The sequence below is a fragment of the Myotis myotis genome, unplaced genomic scaffold, assembly GCF_014108235.1.
Source record: "Myotis myotis isolate mMyoMyo1 unplaced genomic scaffold, mMyoMyo1.p scaffold_m19_p_5, whole genome shotgun sequence".
Lineage (NCBI taxonomy): Eukaryota > Metazoa > Chordata > Mammalia > Chiroptera > Vespertilionidae > Myotis > Myotis myotis.
Window position 1 is genome coordinate 91,389,420 of NW_023416357.1, and position 21,949 is coordinate 91,411,368.

At 37.8% G+C, this 21,949-nt stretch overlaps 1 protein-coding gene and 1 pseudogene across 4 annotated transcripts in view; both read right to left on the reverse strand.

Annotated features, from left to right (window-relative positions):
- The window catches only part of RRN3 (RRN3 homolog, RNA polymerase I transcription factor), a 30,579-nt gene that overhangs the window by 5,859 nt on the left and 2,771 nt on the right, over positions 1-21,949 (reverse strand). For 2 of the 4 annotated variants that reach the window (XM_036308734.1, XM_036308735.1), the window contains exons 3-15: positions 21,261-21,317; positions 15,212-15,301; positions 14,976-15,105; positions 14,524-14,583; positions 14,149-14,212; positions 13,185-13,254; positions 11,474-11,572; positions 9,750-9,842; positions 8,842-8,980; positions 6,859-6,989; positions 5,655-5,785; positions 4,534-4,718; positions 1,864-1,972 (exon numbers count right to left, since the gene is read on the reverse strand). In XM_036308734.1, coding sequence (XP_036164627.1) covers positions 1,864-1,972; positions 4,534-4,718; positions 5,655-5,785; positions 6,859-6,989; positions 8,842-8,980; positions 9,750-9,842; positions 11,474-11,572; positions 13,185-13,254; positions 14,149-14,212; positions 14,524-14,583; positions 14,976-15,105; positions 15,212-15,301; positions 21,261-21,317 — 1,358 coding nt within the window. The other 2 variants (XM_036308737.1, XM_036308736.1) reach the window with 2 other exon arrangements.
- On the reverse strand, positions 8,455-8,599 carry LOC118657219 (annotated as a pseudogene).

Genomic DNA, 21,949 nt, shown 5'->3' on the forward strand with positions numbered 1-21,949 from the left:
CCACTAAACACTATTCCTTGTTGGTCTCTTTACTTCTTTTAATTCTTTACCATTTTTGAGATCTCAGGAGAAAGAAAACCTCGAACTAGATATCCAGCAAAGGAAAATAAGATTGCTGAATGAAAGTAGAAAGTTGTCTAAAAGGACTGAGGGATGAATTCTTTTTCTTATAATAGCAGAGACTCTTATCTGTTGAAGATTTTAAGCTACGATCCTGTCCTGAATATGCTGATTAAATGCCCAAGGTCTCCAATTCAGTGTCTATATGAGGCAGAATAATTCAGTAAATGCTTACTTACAAAGGAGCCAGACTGCCTGCATTCAAATCATAGGTCTGCCCCCGTCTAGCTCTGACTTCACAGAAGTAATTTAATCTCTCTGTGCCTCCATCTTCCTATTTATAAACAGGTTAATATTATACTCATAGGCTTGTGCAAAGTTTCAGTAAGTTCTATGTAAAGCACATAAAACTGTACCAGGCACACAATAAAATTATGCATTAGTTGTAGCTACAAGGCCTGAGATAATACAGTCCCTCATTAAACCAGTCCCCTATTGTTGGAGATTTATCTATCCACTGAGCCAAACCGGTTACGGCAGTTTCACAGAAATGTAATGGAATTTTATAATACCAATCTATAATAATAAAAGGGTAATATGCTAATTAGACCAGAGGTCTTTCAGGATGAAGCTGGGGCCAGAGCGAAGCCACCCAGGTCCCAGGTGCCTGCCGGCTGCTGGAGGAAGGAAACCCGGGTCCCGGTGCCAGCGGGGGTGGGGGGGTGGGGGTGGGGGGCTACTCTTGCATGAATTTTCGTGCATCAGGCCTCTAGTACTAATATAAATTTACGTGTAAATAACTTCCACCAATAAAGTACAAATATCAAAACAACAATGAGGTACCATTTCACACCTGTCAGAATGGCTATCATCAACAAATCAACAAACAAGTGCAGAAGAGGATGCAGACTGGTGCAGCCACTATGGAAGACAGTATGAAGTTTCCTCAAAAAGTTAAAAATGGAACTCCTATTTGACCCATTGATCCCACTGCAAGGAATATATCCCAAGAAATCAGAAACACCAATCAGAAAGGATATCTGCATCTCTATGTTCATAGCAGCACAATTTACCATAGCTAAGATTTGGAAACAGCCTAAGTGCCCATCAGCAGATGAATGGATTAGAAAACTGTGGTACATCTACACAATGGAATACTATGCTGCTGTAAAAAAGAAGGAATTCTTACCATTTGCAACAGCATGGATGGAACTGGAGAGCATTATGCTAAGTGAAATAAGCCAGTCAATGAAAGAAAAATACCACATGATCTCACTCATTTATGGATAATAAAGACCATTATAAACCGATGAACAAAAATAGATACAGCCCTAGCTGGTTTGGCTCAGTGGATAGAGCGTTGGCCTGCGGACTGAAGGGTCCCAGGTTCGATTCCAGTCAAGGGCACGTGCCCAGGTTGCGAGCTTGATCCCCAGGTGGGGTGTGCAGGAGGCAGCCGATCAGTGATTCTCTCTCATCATTGATGTTTCTCTCTCTCCCTCTCCCTTCCTCTCTGAAATCCATAAAATAAATTAAAAACAAAAATAGATACAGAGGCAGAGCAGCATCGAACAGACTGTCAAACTACAACGGGAAGGCCAGGGAGGGTTGCAGGGGGTGGTAAGAGATCAACTAAAGGACTTGTATGCATGCATATAAGCATAACCAATGGACACAGACACTGGGGGGTAGGGGAAGCCAGGGGAAGGTCAAGGGGAAAAAAAAAAGTCATATATAATACTCTTTGTAATACTTTAAACAATAAAACAAAATTTAAAATAAAATAAAGTACAAATAACTTACCTTGTAATTGCAGCAAAAAAGTTAACTACTGAGGGCAGGCAAATCTTCAGAGGATTTAGTTGACTCATCACTATACGTTCAAAATTCAGACTTTGAAGGTACCTCAAACCTTTGATTAAAAACAAAAAAAAATTTAAAAGTTACAAAAACTACAGTCTTAAAACAGCACAGATTTTTTTCATGGGTTAAAAAAATGACTTAAACGTTAGTTGTGAAATTGCTTTAAATAAAGGTCCATGTAGCCCGGCCGGCATGGCTCAGTGGTTGAGCATTGACCTATGAACCAGGTCAGGACACATGCCCAGGGTGGGTTTAATCCCCATCAATGATGTTTCTTTCTCTCTTTCTCTTTCTCTCTCTCTCTCTCTCTCTCTCTCTCTCTCTCTCTCTCTCTTTTTCTCTCCCCCTCCCTCCCTGAAATAATAAAAATATATTTTAAAATAAATAATAAAATAAAGGTCCATGTAGATAGTCATACAATGTGGAGCCCAGAGAGTGTCATTAGGCTTAAGCACATTCATTTATGACTGAAACAATTTTTCTAAAGAAAACTGTTTATTATTATTCTTCTTTTTTTAAATCCTCACCCTAGGATATTTTTTTCCATTGATTTCTAGAAATATTGGGGGGGGCAGGGGGAGAGAAACATCAATGTGAGACACATCTATTAGTTGCTGACTAGCTGCCTCCTCTATGCGCCTCTACCAGGGCTGGGAACCTGCAACCAAAGTACGTGCCCTTGACCCGGAATCGAACTCAACCCTTCCGTCTGCAGGTTGACACTAACCACTGAGCAACTGGCCAGGGCTGTTTATTCTTTTAAAGACCCAGGACTTCAAAGTAAGCACACATTCCTATTGGGCTATAAGCTTGTATGGCAACTTGAAATTCACAGATATGTAAGCACAGCATATGCTGAGTTTAAAGACCATATGATTTGATTTCAGCTAACAATCATGAAATCATTAAAAAGTTCAGGCAACACGGTGAGTCTCCAATCCCTGTAGTGTGTGGAAATTTCTCCTTCCTGAATTCCATATATTGTGTGTGTGTGTGTGTGTGTGTGTATAGTCAATCTGACAAGCAATCAAAAAACAATCTTGTAAGATGTGCATGTCTTATATTACTAGTAAAATTGACCATGTTTTTGAACGTGCATTAGTTGTTTGTATTACACATTATTTTTTCAAAAACAAGAAAACTATGGATGTAGAAGGAAAAATTATATTTCACTGTCCTGAAACTAATAAATATACTTCTCTCCTGTATTAGTAAAAGAAAGATACCATACCTATTTTAAGAGGCAAGCAAACAAACTTGTGCTTAAGTATACTTTGTTAGAAGGTTCTTTGATGTATATCTTGATAAAAATGACTAAAAATGGGATGTCAGGTTGAGGGTTTGATCCCTGGTCAGGGCATAAACAAGAATCAACCAATGAATGCATAAATAAGTAGAACAACAGATTGTTGTTTCTATCTCAAATCAATCAGTCAATCAAAAACTTTTTAAATGAGATGGTATGGCTTAGAAGAAATACTCTTTAACCAAAAATCTTACCACTTATTCACACAAAAAAACAGAGATTTTACTTACCTTGTGATAAAGCCTTGTCCTATCACTAGTTCATACAATTAATTTTTAAACCCCACATCTTTTCAGAAGTATTCAGGATGTAAGTAAATATATATAATGCACACACACAACACAACACATACAAGTTCCGGTTTAGAGCTGTGGTTCTCAACTCAAGGCAATTGTGCCCCTAGAGGACATCTGGCAGTGTCTGGAGAGTTTTGTCACAACAGAGGACAGGATTGGGGAGAGGTGCTAGTGCCATCTAGTGGGTAGAAGGTGAGGAGGCAGCTGCTAACCATTCTACAATGCAAAGGCAGCCTCCACAACACAAAATTATCCAGCCCAAATATAAGTGCAGAGCTTAAGAAACTCCAGTTTAGAGGAAACAGACTATTAAACTATTTGAATTATTCATCACAGTAAAACAAAAAATTTAAATTGTTTTGTTTAACTGATATCGCTATCAGGGACTGTCTTCAACTAAAATTTAAAACAACCCCCCCCAAAAAAAACACAAGCTTCTGGTAGATTTAAATAATTAACCCTTAGAAATTAAAATAATAAACCCTTAGAAATTAGCAAAATTGAAAAACAGTAAATTTACCCAAGTCTTTAAATAAAGGTGCATAATCATTATGATCACAGCTTTACAGCCATCCTCACCTGGTTTCAATTTCTAATCCTGCCAATAAATTACTTCCCTGTGCTTTGGTGTCTTCTGTGAAGTGGAATGACACCTGTCCTTCACAGGGACAAGGGGGTACGCAGGAAGCTCTGAGGAAGGTGCTGGCCCAGTGCAAGTGCTTGGCCTCACCTCTGAAGAAGAGCAGCTTGACATCTGACATTACTCTCGATGCCACCCTCTAAAGCAGAGGTTCTCAACCGCAAATGCATCAACTGTTAAGAGGAGGCTTAAGGAGGTGTTAGGGGCTTATATGCTGCTTGAAATAATTTCTAAAAGTTTGTGGGCCTGTGCAGTTTTCTGACTCCAGCATTTTCAACAATATTCAAAAAAGTAACAAATCTGCATTCTAAAGGGTGACTAGTACACAGAAAAATCCAGTTCACATCCATCAATCCCACATCACTGACCTTCCTTCAGGTTTCCACTTAAAAGCTGCTTATGTCTAAAAACACAAGTGTAGAACACAGCTTGGCAGGCTGAGTAAAATGGTCCATGTAGAGCAACATCACAAAATGCCTTTGTTCCTGAATCCTGGTTATTAAGGTATATGTGCAGCCAATTAACCAAAAGATCTAGGCATGATTTTACAGTACTAGAGAGAAGAAAAATTCAAGTCAAATCCACTGGCTTCATAAAAAAAACAAAACTAGTGATAGAAAATACAATGCCTCTCAATGCAAACTAAGAAAAGTCAATCATTAGGCTTCTTTATATATCAGCCAGGGGCACAGAGGAAAAGCTAACGAAGGAAATGCAGGGTGGGGGTGGGGGGACAATGGCAGGCCCTAAGAACCCTGGAAGTCCCAAGGGATGGGATGGAAACCAGTTTCTCATCATCAACACAGAAAAGCTTCTCCAATGCCCCCTCCACCCCCACCCCACCCCCACCCCCAGCCCTCTTAGAGAGATTCGGCCAAAGAATAGAGGGTGTTTACTAACAGCTTATAAAGAAAGAGCAAGTCTGGATGATTTCACCATTCCCTATGGGGTTTTAATGAAGCCCTGTGTCAACAATTTAGGACAGAATGGCCAAATAGCTGTAGTTGTTGAGAAAGGGTCTTTAACAGCACCCTTGCCCAAAGTATCATCCTGGATCACTGGAAGAAATAAGCTTAGAGCTGGCCTCCTACATAGATTTTTCTGTTACCTTTATAAGGAATTTTTCTTCAGCTTTAACAGACATAATTGATTCAGAATGCAAATGAAAAAATGACAAACCTATAAAAAGAATCGAAATAGTATACAACACTGCACACTATCCATGGAGACAAATGGATCTTCATGTTCAAGTACAGCCATACTAAACAGAGAGCTTTACATATGAGGTTTTACATATATAAAAGGAAATATTTTATTTGGAAACTGCCTCTTGGAAATATAAACATTTTGCAGGAGTGGGGGAACAGATTTTTTCACTTTTAAAGAGAGACCAAAAACGTAAGGCAGATATTTCTCTGACTTAAGAGAATGCTCTCATCTTTTAAAGCATGATATAAAAAAAAACACTTGGAAAAATTAGGTTACTTACATAAGAGGAATAAATTTAGCTCTTGCCAAAAGGCTTCCAATATAATTTGCAGCAGCTTGCCTGATGATGGCAGGATTATTCGGATCCTGCAATTTCTTCCAGAGATGTTCCAAAAATGCTTCTGCGAATCCCTATAACAAAAGAAGGTGTTGGTCTGATCTTTTTGAATGCTTAAGATATTCTAGTTATCAGAATTCTAAGATTTTAACTCACCAATGTGGGAAAGTTCTAGTACCTCAGTTATATCGCTAGATAAATAATGAATACTGTTGGCATGGTTATTTTTAAAACACCTTGAGATAGTATTAAAAACCAAAGGGTCCCCAAGCATTAAATAATCCAATGGATCCCAAAACAAGCTAAGCATCAAAATCAACCTAACAGATTCAGTAGGTTTGTGACAGGACTTTGCAATCACCTATTTTAAAAGCTCTACAAAGTGATCCTGACTTTTGGCAAGAACTGGAAACCAGCAATAATCCACATGCACATGGAAACCCCTTCTGCAGGACCTTTCAGAGTCCAAAGTAACCTTCCAGTGTTTGACTGCATGTATTGAACTTCACCAGTATGTGCAGTTACTTGACTAATTATGCTAATCACAGAAAAAGACTGAGTAAGCTTCTTTTTAACAAAGGATGCAACCTCCAATTTCTTCCAAATAGCTCTTTTCAAAAACGATTAACCTCTACTTTGACTGACTTTAACCTTCTTACCCATGACAATACCCTGCTGATGATTGTTCTAGAAAGCGACAAAATAATTGCAAATGAGTAGAATCTTCCAGTCATTTTTTTTCCCCAAAATAGAAAACCTAACCCTAAAGTTGTAAAATATAGATTAAAGAGTTGGTTTGGGCTACACAGGATCAACTAAGAGAGATTAAAAAATAAAAAAGTTAAATATTCCATCTGAGATTTTAATCAAGGCTGGACTTGAAGGGAAGCACACCACCTAGTGGACCAAAGGCAGGATGATGTTTTCAGAGCACTTGGCTGAGCTGGAAAGCAGCAATAACAATGCCCTCTGCTCTGCTCTTTTCCACACATTTAAGGGCATGTACTTTATTAACGGTACTTGTAAAATGAACCCACAAAAAAGAAACACCTCATGATCTCCCTTCCCTACCCCCTCCACCCCCGCTTTTAAGGGAAAACGTGGGCAAGAATAAAATAAGCTATGGTAATGTTAATGACATACTCACCAATTTAAAGCTACAGAGATAAAACATGAAAAACTGAACATGGCAGGAGGCATGGGTGGGCAACAGGAGTTTGTCAAAAATAATTATGAGCTCTCGATATAAATCCTTCGTTTTGTTGATATCAATCTTACCTACAGAGAAAATATGGCATTTCAGTTTTATGAGTACATTATTTTCAAACTGTCGGTTTCATTTACCAAATTTTATTAAGAAAAAAATACCATTAAGAAATACATCATCCATTAAGCTATGATTAAAACAAAATGACATTTTTGTTTTGCACAAATTTTCCTTCTCAAGTGCAATAACCCAGCTCTGGCAAGAAGCAGGGCCTCACCTCACACATACTGCTCTGATGCCACAATGTGAACCCTTGTAAAAGGCAATTTTACAATTCATGGGGCAGAAGTCCTTTATCCCAGTAATTCTACTGCTAGGAACATATTAAAGCAAATGACAATGATAATGTACAAAAATGTTCATTACACTGTTATTCGTAATGACATAAAAAGAGTGGGGGTAAAAGAGATCAGTTAAATCTCTATAATCAATAGCAACTATTTTAAAAGAACAGGGAATGGTATGAGAAAAGGTTCACAATAGGTGAGAAGGGCAGATTATGAAATACTACATACAGTGTGACCCCCAAAGCCACCAAAAAAAATATTCATATATATATATACACAAAGAAAAAAGCATTTATCAAAATGCTTATAAGTTTTTTGAATACTAGGAATGTAGCCATTTAAAATGCCTTTTAAAAATCCTTTCCTATAGTCTCCAAATTTTCTCTAGTCTACATGTATTATTTTTATAACAGTAAAAAGTTAAAACAGTAACTTAGTCAACTCAGATTCAAGTTTTATTCTGAGTGGCTGAGTTTCACTCTTAAATCTAAATAATGAGAATGAAAAATAATTCTGTTTTTACAGCAAAGCCTCTAGACCAGTGATGGCGAACCTTTTGAGCTCGGCGTGTCAGCATTTTGAAAAACCCTAACTTAACTCTGGTGCCGTGTCACTTATAGAAATTTTTTGATATTTGCAACCATAGTAAAACAAAGACTTATATTTTTGATATTTATTTTCTATATTTAAATGCCTTTTTTAAAAAATATATATATTTTATTGATTTTTTACAGAGAGGAAGGGAGAGAGATAGAGTTAGAAACATCGATCAGCTGCCTCCTGCACATCTCCTACTGGGGATATGCCCGCAACCCAGGTACATGCCCTTGACCGGAATCGAACCTGGGACCTTTCAGTCCGCAGGCCGACGCTCTATCCACTGAGCCAAACTGGTTTCGGCTATTTAAATGCCATTTAACAAAGAAAAATCAACCAAAAAAATGAGTTCACGTGTCAGAGGTTCACGCGTGTCAGAGGTTCGCCATCACTGCTCTAGACTAAAAGTTCCATGAGGACAAAAACCATATTGATTTGTCCTCTTCAGTACCAAGACCCTCTAACTCAGTACGTAACACCAAGCACCATATATCAATGTCTACTATACCATTCTTAAATGTCTTGAACAATTTGAGAGTACTCTTATCTCCACGTAAAATTGACCAAGTGCCAATATATCATCTTTATTTTTTAATGTGCCTCAGGCATGAAACAGCTCTGGCCACCAAGACAGGCATCAAGCTAGGATGAACTAAGGACTGCATGTCTGCTCTGCCCCTGATTGATGTAAGAGCAACAACACCAATCAGGTGTCTCCTTGCCCATTGCCAGGGGATATAAAATCTTTTAACACAACAGTCAGTGAAAAGATTAAGGGCTCTGAAGGCATATAACTGAGCCTGAATCCCAGTGATACCATTTCCAAGCTATGTTATATTGGCAAGTAACTTCATCTCTCTAAACCTTCTTTTCCTCAGGTTCAAAATAGTGATTTTTACAGGATTTTTATCAGCACAGAGCCAGGTGCATAGTAGGTGTTCAACAAACAGTAGCTATTGTGACTATTATAGGTTGTTACCATCTACATAGCAAACATCCTTAATGTAGGACAAAAGTAAAGACAGCAGGATGTCCAGGCGTTCGGCGACAGGATGTGACATCTGATTGAGCCTTTCAGGGTCAGCCTTTGTTTCATTTTCAAGTACTTCGTCTTCATCCTTTAAAGATAATGTAAAAGTTGACATTTAAAAATTCAGGAAAAGTAGTTTAGTGAGAAAATTGTTAGAGGCGATTATTTCCTTTAAAAGATAAAACAAAGAAAATACATATATACCATTCCAGGCAGGGACTCTCAATCAGAGGTGTGAATCAGAACCAATTGTGAAATTCAAAATAAAAGCACAAGTTCAGAGACCAGCCTCTGATTCTCATCTAGAAGACCCTCATAGGGCGTGACCATGCAAACATCACAGACGCTCCCACCTCCCGGCACCCACTAGGTCCTTTCCCTCTGCCCTTTTCTGCTTCCTCACACCCTTGTCCAAGGACACCTGAATCCCCATCTCAGGCTCTCCTCCCAGTGAACCCAACTTAAGACATTTTCCCAGGTAGAGAAATACTGCATTAAGGTATACAACTTATGAAATATAAAAATTACTAGTAAACTGATATGATAGTCTATTTTTCACTCCCTCGCCAATAATAATGTGGTCACAAAAACAAACATAAACAGAATGAAAGCGAAGCATGCTTTCCCAAACCCAAATTAAAACCTTGGAAATAAACCAACATGTTGCAGTAAGCAACATGGAAGCAAATTACTTCATTTAAGAAATCACTTCCAAAAAAAAAAAAAATCACTTTCAGGTTTGCTGAACTACTGTTTTAAACTAAAGCCTTGAAGGAGATGGTATGCCATTAGCTGTCTCTTCCCTCCCTCTGGACTTATATAGCCAGGTCTGCCTGCTTTTACTAATAAATGCTGACCATATTAAACAGTCCTTCTGTGGCATCTGTTCCACTACCAGTTTGAGCTGCTATTTCCTCAGCATCTTCAATATCCTGCCGGGATGCATTCACCTACATTATAACAAAGAAAAAAAGAAAAGAAAACATTTAAAATACATTATTTGGGAACTGAAAATTCATTTGGTATATATACCGTAAAGGTGTCCAGATTAGCACTGTAACTCTTTACATAATTAAGGTGCAAATCTATAAATTGGTTTGGGTCATGAAGGAATTTATAAGATCATAAATCAAGCTCCTTTTACCATATACTTATCAGCATGATAAGTCTATGGTATATCAGCATGAACTCTGGTGTATTAGTCTAAATTTGGATAGCTTCAACAAACTCAGTATCTATTCTAACTCGTACTATACACAAGGTACTCACATACATGTTGTATATGTATGAGAAGCATATCATCGATTTACTGAGCAGAAAAACGATAAAATGCAAGTTAAATTTGAATTATGAATATTCATTTTGTTATGTAACCCTTCAAATATCTTTTTAAAATATCATTCAAATCATGCCTTTATTACTATCTAAACATGACCTTCTTTCTAAATGCACCGTAAGTATAGATCAGATAAGATTTCAGAAAGATTATGGATGCAGTTGGGCAGAGGTTAACTCTAAGTGAGCACTGGGGAAGCCTGCCTAACATCCAGCACTTGCTAGACTTGCCTCATTAAGCCTTCTTCTCCCCTGCAGGATCAATGTTCTCCTCCACCAACTCATCTCTTCAATCCACAAATCTCAAGTCTCCCCTATGCTAACACCCTTGCCTCTCACCCCCTGCCTCATCCTTTCTTTACACCACAAACCCTCACTGAGATCTCTTAACAATTTCACTTCCTAACCATCCACATTCTCTAAAATGCAATGTCCCCCTCCACTTTGACAAAGCAACAGATTACCCCCCAATCACCAAATCCAAGGACTTTAGCTTTCCTCATTCTCCTTAAAAATGTCAGCTATATTTCATGCTGTTGACCAAACCCTTCCTTCTTCCAAATCCTCCCCACACAGCCACACTCTTGGTTTTCCTCCCACTTCCAATCATACTTCCTCTCTCCTAGCCTAAACTGCATCATTCCACAGGTTTGTACTCTCCCCTACCTGCATCTACAGCTGCTTGGAGAGTATTCACCTGCCAGCTTCCCACCTGCACACCTCAATCCATCCAAAATGGAACTCATCTTCAAACTTCCTTATGACTTCCTTATGATTCTATTCCACAGTGAGCTACCTTTGAAGGATTCTTTTCTTTAACCCCTACTTCTCCACTTCCTACTCAGTCTCAAGGACTAGGTCACCTTTCTTCCACAATGTCAAGAGAACTCACCACTTTCTTTCATCCCTATTGCACCTTATTGTAGGCCTCTTTAAATGCTTTCCTGACTCCTGATTACATCAGATTTCCCAGGTCATAGCAATGTGTGTGTTCCACTCATAGCCTTTACCTCAACATTTTTATATTGGTGTAACTAATTAATGCCATGTGCCCCAACCATGAGAATGGGACTGTCTATAACCCCCAGCACCTGGATGAATTTCAAGAAATGTACAAAGAAATGAAACAAAAGTAGAACTATGGATTCTTTTCCATTGCTGCTACGATTGTTTTACATATTATGATTATAACAAATATATTTAATAAAGAAAGATCAAAGAGAAAAACATATTATTAAATACTTACATCCAACTTGAGTAGCTTTTCAATGACAAGCTCCAGAATTTCATGCCTCAAGGTTGGAAAATACACACTAATTCTTAGTAAGTTATGAACATAACATTCCTAAAATATGAAAAAATAAACATTTCAACAGAGAATGTTTCAGTTATGTAAGAAAGCATCAATTACACAATCTTTATTTCCAGTTACTTAAATAGAAAAAACAGACTATCTGGTAACATAGAAACTATACTGTTTATATATTCAGTTTCTGCCTGTATACAGTGGAGTAGCCTGTTGCCAATTTGGTATAATTAATCAAATTACCACCAATAAAATTAATTTGTAATTTGCCATATTTCTACAGTGTTTTTAAAATAGGTTTTTGAGATATATATATATATATATATATATACATACATATATAGTTCATATACAATTGACCCACTTAAAATGTACAGTTCAAAGGTTTTTAGTATATTCAAAATTGCGCAACCATCACCATAATCAATTGTAGAACATTTTCATCACCCTAAAATAAACCCTGTTATCTTTTAGTAAAGTACCTCTCCCCAGCCTTTGGTAACCACTAATCTACTTTCTGTCTCTATGAATTTACCTATTCTAGACATTTCATATGAGTAAAATCTCAAACTATGTGGTTTTTCAGCATGTTTTCAAGGTCCACTCGTTATAACAAGTAAGCTATTCAATTGCTAAGTAATATTCCACTGTAGACATACCACCCACATTTTGTTTGCTTATCACTTAAAACATTTAGCAGTTTCCATATTTTTGCTATGATAAATGATGCTGCTTTGAACATTCACATAAGTTTTGTGTGGACAAATGCTTTCATTTGTCTTGGGTATATACCCAGCAGTGGAAATGTTGGGTCATGTGGCAATTGTGTTTTTTTGAGGAACTGTCAGACTGTTTTCCAAAGCAGCTGCACCATTTCCCATTCTCATCAGCAATGTGCAGGGTACTGATTTCTCCACATCTTGACCACTACTTGTTATTATTCAATTTTTTATAGTACAGCAATCCTAGTAGGTGCTGTTTGTTAAAAGCTTTTTCTGCATCTGTGTGGGTTTTGTTATTTATTCTACTGACATGGTAGGTTATAATTGATTTGGAGTATTAATTCAATCTTGTATTCCTAGAATACATTTCTCTTGGTCAAGGTGCACAATTCTTTTTATCTCTTGCTAGATTCAGGTTTCAATTACTTTGTTGAGAACTTCTGCATCTATGTTCATAAGAGATACAGGATTTATAATTCCACTTGAAGCAGACTATCACAACATTAGCAAAATTTATCAACTCCATATTTAATGCTTGTAATAGCTTACTTAGGGAAAAGTAATCTATGCTTAGAAGGGAACCACTATTAGCTATTGAAAACAACACAGATGACCTAAAACTTGGAAAGGAAGAGGTAAACAGAATCCACCTATAGAAGGCTCTGTCTTCATGTTCAAATAAGGCATATTTCCTAATATATGATCCATTACCTTCTAGTAAATTTTATCTGTAAAATCATTAAGCCTATTCAGATATTTTTGAAATGGGCCCCTGAGTTGCACATAGGAATCAAAGAAAGTGGCACTGGGGATACTCAGTTACTTGCTAAGAAAGAAATTTGAGTCAAATTCTTAGATCTAAATAGCACCTAAAACCAAATCACATAAAACAATTTTTCGATTATTTTCCCCATGAAAATATTTCTTACCAATGTTCTCTCTGATTTTTGAACAAATGGAAATTTTTCTACCAGTATTGGCATTAGAAACCACGGTGTCCTATAAAAAAAAAAAAAATCAACCAATCCATGTTAGCTGCTGTCTTGGAAGGGAGCATTTCCATTCTAAGGGCAAATGTGGATACAGGAGGCAAACAATAACACCTACCTCAAGCAATTAGCACTTAAAATTAATGCATGCCTTTACAGAAAATCTGTAACTTATGGAAAAATAAACTTCTATAACCTTTGGTATCAACAGCATAATAAAGGGGAATTCTTTTTTCTATAAAAGCAAATTAACAACTTGGACTTTTTAAAAGCAAATAAACTTAGAGGGAAGTTGAAGTCTACCCCTCCAAAAGAAACCTACACAACTTAAAAGCTTTCTTAGGCCCTGACCGGCTTGGCTCAGTGGATAGAGCGTCAGCCTGCGGACACAAGGGTCCAGGGTTCGATTCCGGTCAAGGGCATGTACCTTGGTTGTGGGCACATCCCAGCAGGGAGTGTGCAGGAGGCAGCTGATCGATGTTTCTCTCTCATCGATGTTTCTAACTCTCTATCCCTCTACCTTCCTCTGTGTAAAAAATCAATAAAATATATATTTTTTAAAAAAGCGCTTTCTTAGAACTGCAATTTTTATTCAAATGGCATGACACAAAAACAGAGAGGTCGCTCACTGAAAATTTTTGGATATCTTATCTGCTAAAGATAAAAGCAAAATTCCAACCATTATACATAAGTTGGAGGAGGAATATGCATGCAAGTTTTAAAAATAAAGACAGTGAATAAAGAACTAAAATGCCATTTTTTGTTAGAATGTGATGTTATAGCAACAGGATACAAAAAAACATGCAGCACACAACTTGAATTTTGCTTCTATAAACAAGTTTTAGTTTCTTACTAATTGACTGCAATTTTCTTGACTCAAAATAAGTAACAAAAGTATACTCACGATGGGACATATCTTGCTATTATTTGCAAGGCCCTGTGACAAGTGTTAAAATTTGCAGGAAGATCTACAATAAAAAAATGAGAGCATGAACATCAAAGTAAAATTGAAAACTAAAAAATTATGTATTGGAAGCTAAAAGCACCTGTAACCAAAACTGAATCATTTACCAGCAAAATAATAATTTCAATATTTTTCTCCATAGCAATGAAGAATAAGTGGACTAATTATATAAGTAATGCATTAAGGGCAACTGATTGCATGTTAGTGTTCAATATAAAGAAAAGGTTCTATTAAGATTGCCATTAAACTTTATGATTCAACATGCATTCTCTAAGACACAGCAGGCATTTTTGCTTTAATCCACTTTATACTTACTATCATCTTCATCATCAGAATCGGAAACATCTACGTCACCTTCCTTAATGACCACTCGGGCTTTTAAAGGAAAAACAAAGTATGTTATTCTCCTGTCATTGGTCTACATAAAAAAGTGGTTTTTCCATGATCTGAACTAGCATAATGATTAAATTTATAATATGGAGAAAAAAGTCAAGTAACTTTATAGTTTTTAAACAACTAAAAATTCCTAACTTCTAAGACTTCGCCAGAAGTTCACTAAAGTAAATTACAACCCATAAAAATCACAGCGACAAACAAATCTAAACATTTCTGCAGTACAGGGAACAGACATGTACCAGAACTGTTGCCAACATGTGTTCTGGAATCATCAATGGTGGCACAATCTCCAAAGTGTATTTGGAAGGCAGTATTTTAATAGAGATATTTTAAAAGTGAAAAATCAAAGCAAGGAAAGAGGAACCACTTACGAGGTACAAAATGAGAAGCAATCATGCTGAGACATGGTCTAAGGAAGACAGTCTGTGCTGATACCAGATTACCAAGAAAAGCCAAATACTCCTCCACCACTGTCTGACTTCTATTCAACCACTGCAATCTCTAGGGACAGGAGGAATCGAAAGACAAAAGAAGCATTTCACTGATGCAATAAATATTTCAAAGTAGTGAATCACATACTAGTCAGTGAAATAAATGGTGAACTTACCAAGAGAATATTGATAAGCTGCTCAAAGTCTTTGGTCAAGTACATAATAGAAGAGCGGAATTCTAACAGCCAGTTAATGATCTGGTCATCCTTAAGTTAAACAAAAAAAAAAGTACTTTCAAAATCATAAATCCTCTAAAATATCAGAGAAGATGATATCTATCTTACACCAATCACCTATCAATAATATTTACATTAGAAAAAGAAGTCACAAACTTGGACTTAAGCCAAAATTGAGATGAAAATTTCTTAGTTTGTATCAAACTGGAAAAAGATGTTACAATAAATTTTCCAATTTTAGAAAAAAATTTTGTAGTAATTTTTACAAGGGGGATGGGGGGAATTAAATGTAATACTTCCTTCTCATCACTTTTGTTTGCCCTAAAAAAGTGAAAACCCCTCAAACTTTGATACCTGGGACTTGCAGATTCAAATATTCAAATATTATAAGACCACAAGGACCTCTATCTCCTCTATATTCATGCTGACATGAAAGCATATTGATAACATTCAGTCTAAGCTGATTATAATTAGAGTCATCAATAAATATAAAATTTTCTCAAACCAATCTGACACTGGATTTAAATGAATCAAGATATGTTACATGTTAATGATGATTCCACTACGCCATGAAATATCTTTCAGGGAATAAAATTATTGTTCACAACTCTTAGTGACATGGGAAAAAAACTGCTAAATAAAAAGAGAGATCTTTGACAAGTCTGAAAATTAAATTAAACTTTAACCCATGGATATATTTTAAAAAAGAAAAAGAAGCCATGAATAAAATATAGTATCAAGTTACATAAAACATAGTTTATATTCATGCCTATATACAACATACACAAGAAAAAAACTAACAGCCCCATATTTTAAAGAAAACGGTAAATGCAGATTAAGACTCAGTAGAGAAAGAGCTCTAATAAACAAAAGCAGTACAGTGTTGTACCTATAGTAACAGACTTAACAGTGTTGTAGCTAGAGCAGGGGTGGGCAAACTTTTTGACTCGAGGGCCACAATGGGTTCTTAAACTGGACCAGAGGGCCGGAACAAAAGCATGGATGGAGTGTTTGTGTGAACTAATATAAATTCAAAGTAAACATCATTACATAAAAGGGTACGGTCTTTTTTTTTGTTTTGTTTTATTCATTTCAAACAGGCCGGATCCGGCCCGCGGGCTGTAGTTTGCCCACGGCTGACCTAGAGTGATACACTATTAAAAGACAGGGTTTATGCTGAAACCGGTTTGGCTCAGTGGATAGAGAGTCGGCCTGCGGACTGAAGGGTCCCGGGTTCAATTCCGGTCAAGGGCATGTACCTTGGTTGCGGGCACATCCCCAGTGGGGAGTGTGCAGGAGGCAGCTGGTCGATGTTTCTAACTCTCTGTCTCTTTCCTTTCCTCTCTGTAAAAACTCAATAAAATATATTTAAAAAAAAAAAAAAAGACAGGGTTGTACCTACAGTTTTAGACTATTTTATAGGGAGTATCATTTAGTGAGAACACACCAGGTGCCAGGCATGGTGCTCAATCCCATACATATATCTTTCCCTAATCCTACAAACACTGCAAAAGGATTTACAGTTCAGGAAAAGAGAGATTACTAAGCAACTTGCCCAACCAAGAAGCCAATAAAGAATCAGATTTAAACCTGTCTGTCTGGATCAAAGCTTAAGCTCCACCTAATCTCTCACAATGCCTTGCACCACCTTTTCCCCACGTTCATTCAACCACTGCTGCTTTCTATGTGCTATGTGACAAACTTCAATTAGACTATTTTCTGATGAAACCCCAAAGTAAGCTGCCGGAAAAATAAAGTAAATCACAACTCATTTGCTATATGGTCATTTTATAATGTCCAAAACCATGTAGGGTAACATTAATGGTGTCTCACTACCACCTGAGGCAAAGACCAGCTGAGTTACTTGCAAATAAAATGAGTTACCTCTATCCTATTTCTTTCCCATAAAAAACAAAAACATGTACGACAAAATTATAAGGATAACACTTAAAACTGCTCCATTCTTAAAAATAAATCAATCAGACTTTGGTGCTTTAGTACTGAAATATTATCAGAAGCAAATTACTTGCAACACCCCTCTGAACTAACTTAGACACAACTGATGTGATTATCCCTATGTCAAGATACCACAGAGGAGAAAAGCTGATATAAAATACTGTGGAACACAGCCTGGCTGGTGTTGCTCAGTGGTTGAGCACTGACCTATGAACCAGGACGTCATGGTTCTATTCTGCCAGGGTACATGCCCTGGTTGTGGGCTCGATCCCCAGTGGTGGGTGTGCAGGAGGCAGCATGATCAATGATCCTCTCTCTCACTGATGTTTCTATCTCCGTCTCCCTCTCTGAAATCAATAAAAATACGTATTTTTTAAAAATACAGAGGAACACAAAGAAATGGTCCTTTTCTTTTTACTTTTCCCTGAAGGTCAGGGAAAGCCTTCAGGAAGTGATGCTTCCTCCTGCTGTCTTTAAAAAGAATGAGTGTTCTTGGGGGGCTAGATTCCTTACACAGGGAAAAGTATGTCTATAAAAAACCAGAAGTACTTCAGTATGGCTGGAGTACATGGTGAGCAAGCCAATAGATAAACCTGGGGAGCATGGAGGAGCCAGGTAAACCACTGAAGTCCTGGTAAGGCAGATTTGCAATTAGGAAGATCTGCTGGAAGTGTGGGGAATGGACTGAATGAACCATCATGTGCTTAGAGAGAACCAGGGGAAGTTCCATTACAGATGACATTTTAGCTGGACCTCAAAGACTAGGAGTTTTGTAAATTACCGTATATTACAGGTGGTCCCCTACTTATTTGACTTACAATTTTTTTACTTCCCAATGGTGACATATACATTCAGTAGAAATCATACTTCAAATCTTGAACTTTGATCTTTTCCAAGGCTAGTGATATGCGGCATAAAGCTGGGTAACAGTAGCAAGATGATTTTGTCCAACTGCAGGCTGTTGTAAGTGTTCTGAGCATGTTTAAGGTAGACTAGGCTAAGCTATGGTGTTCAGTGTATTAAACCCATTTTTGACTTAAGGTATTTTCAACTTACGATGGGGTTGAATACCATCATAAGTTGATGAACACCTGTAATAGTAAACACTAATATAATACTTTATGCCAGGCACTGTTCTAAGACGTTAACATATATTAACTCATTTAATCCTTACAACCACTCCTTTAGTTAGGCATTCCCAATGGTTCCCATTTTATAGATGGGGACATGGAGGCACAGAAGTGCAGTAATTTGCCTTCAATCACAAAGGTAGCCAGATAGAGAACCTCTTACAGCCAGAGAGAACAGGCACATAGAAAGGCATAAAGATGAAAAGTGGCAAATTTATTAAATGAAGTATCTAATGAGATTGAACATTAAAAAAATACTATAGGCCATACAAAGAACTTGGTCCATTATTCTTCAACTAGAGGTCCAGTGCACAGATTCGTGCACATTGAAAGGAAATTAATTAGAAGGTGGCCAGCAGGACTGGGTGAAACGGGCGGACACACTCTGGAGCCAACCTCCCTGGCCAGCCGCACCTGGGGTGGCACTGCAGCTCGAAGGGCGTCTGTGGAGTGAGTGGGGTCCCTGTGGGCATCAGGCCGAAACCAAGGGGTTCAGGAGTGGGAAAGGGCACTCTGCAAAGGTGCAGTTGCTCGGCAGCTCCTGCATTGAGCGTCTGCTCCCTGGTGGCCAGTACGCATCATACCTACTGGCCGGTTGGCTGGTCACTTAGCCTTTTATATATATACATAAGCATGAAGCTTTTCAGTAATGACATGTTTAACATGCGCTTTGGAGATAATTTAGGCTGCACTATTAATGATAAAAAAATTTTAATGGGGGGTGAGATAGAGGAGAATTGAAACCTGAAGACCACTAAAGACATTATTGAAAGAATCTAGACAAGAGAACAACCACAAAAAAAGACTCAAAGATTTTTATCCCCCAAAGGATACAAAGGTAAGAGACCGCAAAGACTGCAAGGTTCCTAGCTCAAGAACCAGGTGAACCCGGCCAGCTTGGCTCAGTGGTTGAGCATCGACCTATGAACCAGGAGGTCAGCCAGGGAACATGCCCAGGTTCTGGGCTCAATCCCCAGTAGGGGGCATACAGGAGGCAGCCAATAAATAATTTCTCTCATCATTGATGTTTCTATCTCTCTCTCCCTCTCCTTTCCTCTCTGAAATCAATAAAAATATGTTTAAAAACAAAAAAGGTGAGCAATAGGTTACTTAAGTACATAAAGAAGGCTTCAGAAGGAGTAAGTTTGGAAGAGAAACAATGCTAAGTTTGGGGCACAGGTAACACTTTGACTGGCAGTTAAGAAATAAGTGTAGAGCCCACAAGAGCAATAAGAGCTATAGATATAAGTTTGGCAGTTACAAGAACAGGTAGATTTCAAAGCTATTAAAAGTATAAGGAGATCACAGAGGAAGAATCTATAGAGTGAGAGAATGATAGAGATAAGTGGTAGGAAGACAAAGAAACTAAAGGAGAGGTTTCAAGGAATGGGTGGCCAAGTATAAACTACTACAATGAATGGGTATGAGGCTTGGGGAAAAAAAAAGCCCATCAAAATCAGTATGTAAGAAATCACTGGTAATCTTTTCATAGTAATTACAGCAGTGGCCTTCACCATGAATGGGAAATGAGAAAGTGCAAATCATCAGCAGGAACAACAGCTAACAATTACAAAGCCCTTATTTTCAGGGCCTGTTCAAGTGCTTCTCGTATATTAACTCACTGGATCCTCTTAACACCTCTATGTTTAAAAACCCTCTACTGGTTTTACATACAGGAGGCAAAGAAAGAGAGATTAAATTACTTGTCCGAGATCACACCCTGGATAACAGTGGAGTTGGAATTTTATCTCAGGCAATCTGACTACCACTGTCATGACAACAGATGATTCTTTCCAATATTGGACAATAAAGGAAGAAAAGGGAAACAAAATGTGTTCAATTGTTACTACGTGACAGGTATATACCATATCTTGAGCTCTGAAACACTGAAAGAATAGCAGCTTGAAAGGCAAGTCATCTTTTGTTGTTTCTTTGTTTTATTTTGTTTTTGCATTGGAGAGACATGAGAGTTACCTACAGCATAGAGGAAAAGAGGTATTAGGAAAGTTTAAAGTAGGTTTTCTCAACCTTGGGACTACCGACACTTTGGGCTGGATAATTCTTTGTTGTGTAGGGCTGCCCTGTGCATTGTAGAATGTTAGCGACTCCCTGTCATCCACTCATTAGAGGTCAGTAGCACCCTTATCTCCTTCCTGTTATGACAACCAAAACTGTCTCGTTTATCACTGTATAAAAGGGGTTGGTTTTGCTCAATGGTTAGAGCATCAGCCACGGATCTAAGGGTCATGGTTTGATTCCCAGTCAAGGGCATGTACCTGGGTTGCAGGTTCAATCCCTTGGCCTCGGTTGGGGAGGCAGCCAATGGATGTGTCACTCTCACATCTATGTTTCTCCTCTCCCCCTCCGCCTTCTACTCTAAAAACCAATGGAAAAAATATCCTCGGATGAGGATTTAAAACAAAAAAGGGAGTGAAACTGCCCTTAATTGAGAACCACTGTATTAAAATAAGATGGGATCTGCCCTGGCCAGGTGACTCAGTTGGTTGGAGTGTCATCCTGTTCACCAAAAGGTTGCAGGTTTGATTCCCAGGTTGTAGGTTCAATTGCTGGGTTCAATTCCCGTCAAAGGCACATGCCTGGATTGCGGGTTTCATCCCCAGTAAGGGGGGAGTGCAAGAGGCAGCCAGTCAATGATTCTCTCATCACTGATGTTTCTATCTCTCTCTCCTTCTCCCCTCCTCTCTGAAATCAGTAAAAATATATTATATTAAAAAAACAAAACAAACATATCCTCTGTAGAGGACAAAAAACAATCTTAAAAAAAGATGGGATCACAGAGAGAGTAGGTTTTAAACAATGGAATAGGATCAAACAGAAGTGCAAACTAACACCTGTCCTAAGTGGCAATGACTTTGATAATGATCAAACATAAAATTAATTACCTTTATGTCTGGATCTGACAGCTGGTTCTTCAACAACTCATAGTCATTTGTTTCACCCTTAACAAGAAAGGGGAGAAATTAAGTTTTATTTGCTTTAGTTTTCTATTAAAGATCAAAGGACTTTTAACTATATCTTAATATCTGATGAAATTACAAAAGAAACATTGTAACTTCTATACATCAATTGTGGATTACAAAATCCACAGAAATTTAAAAATTCATGTTAGTGGAGCTAAGGGGGCTTGGAAAAAAGAAAGTGACTATTAGCATTAACCGGTTTGGCTCAGTGGATAGAGCGTTGGCCTGTGGACTGAAGGGTCCCAGGTTCGATTCCAGTCAGGGGCATGTATGTTGGTTGCGGGCACATCCCCAGTGGGAGGTGTGCGGGAGGCAGCTGATCAATGTTTCTCTCTCATTGATGTTTCTAGCTCTCTGTCCCTCTCCCTTCCTCTCTGTAAAAAAATCATTAATATATATATATATATATTTTTAAAGTGACAATTAAAAAGCAATTTATTCTAGGAATTATTTTCTATCTCTAATTTACCCAATAAATGTTCTCTTACCACCCCCCCCCCCAAAAAAAATTAGCCCAACCAGTATACTCAGTGGTTAAGCGTTGACTTATGAACCAGGAGGGCACAGGTTCGATTCCCAGTCAGGGAACATGCCTAGCTTGTAGGCTCAAA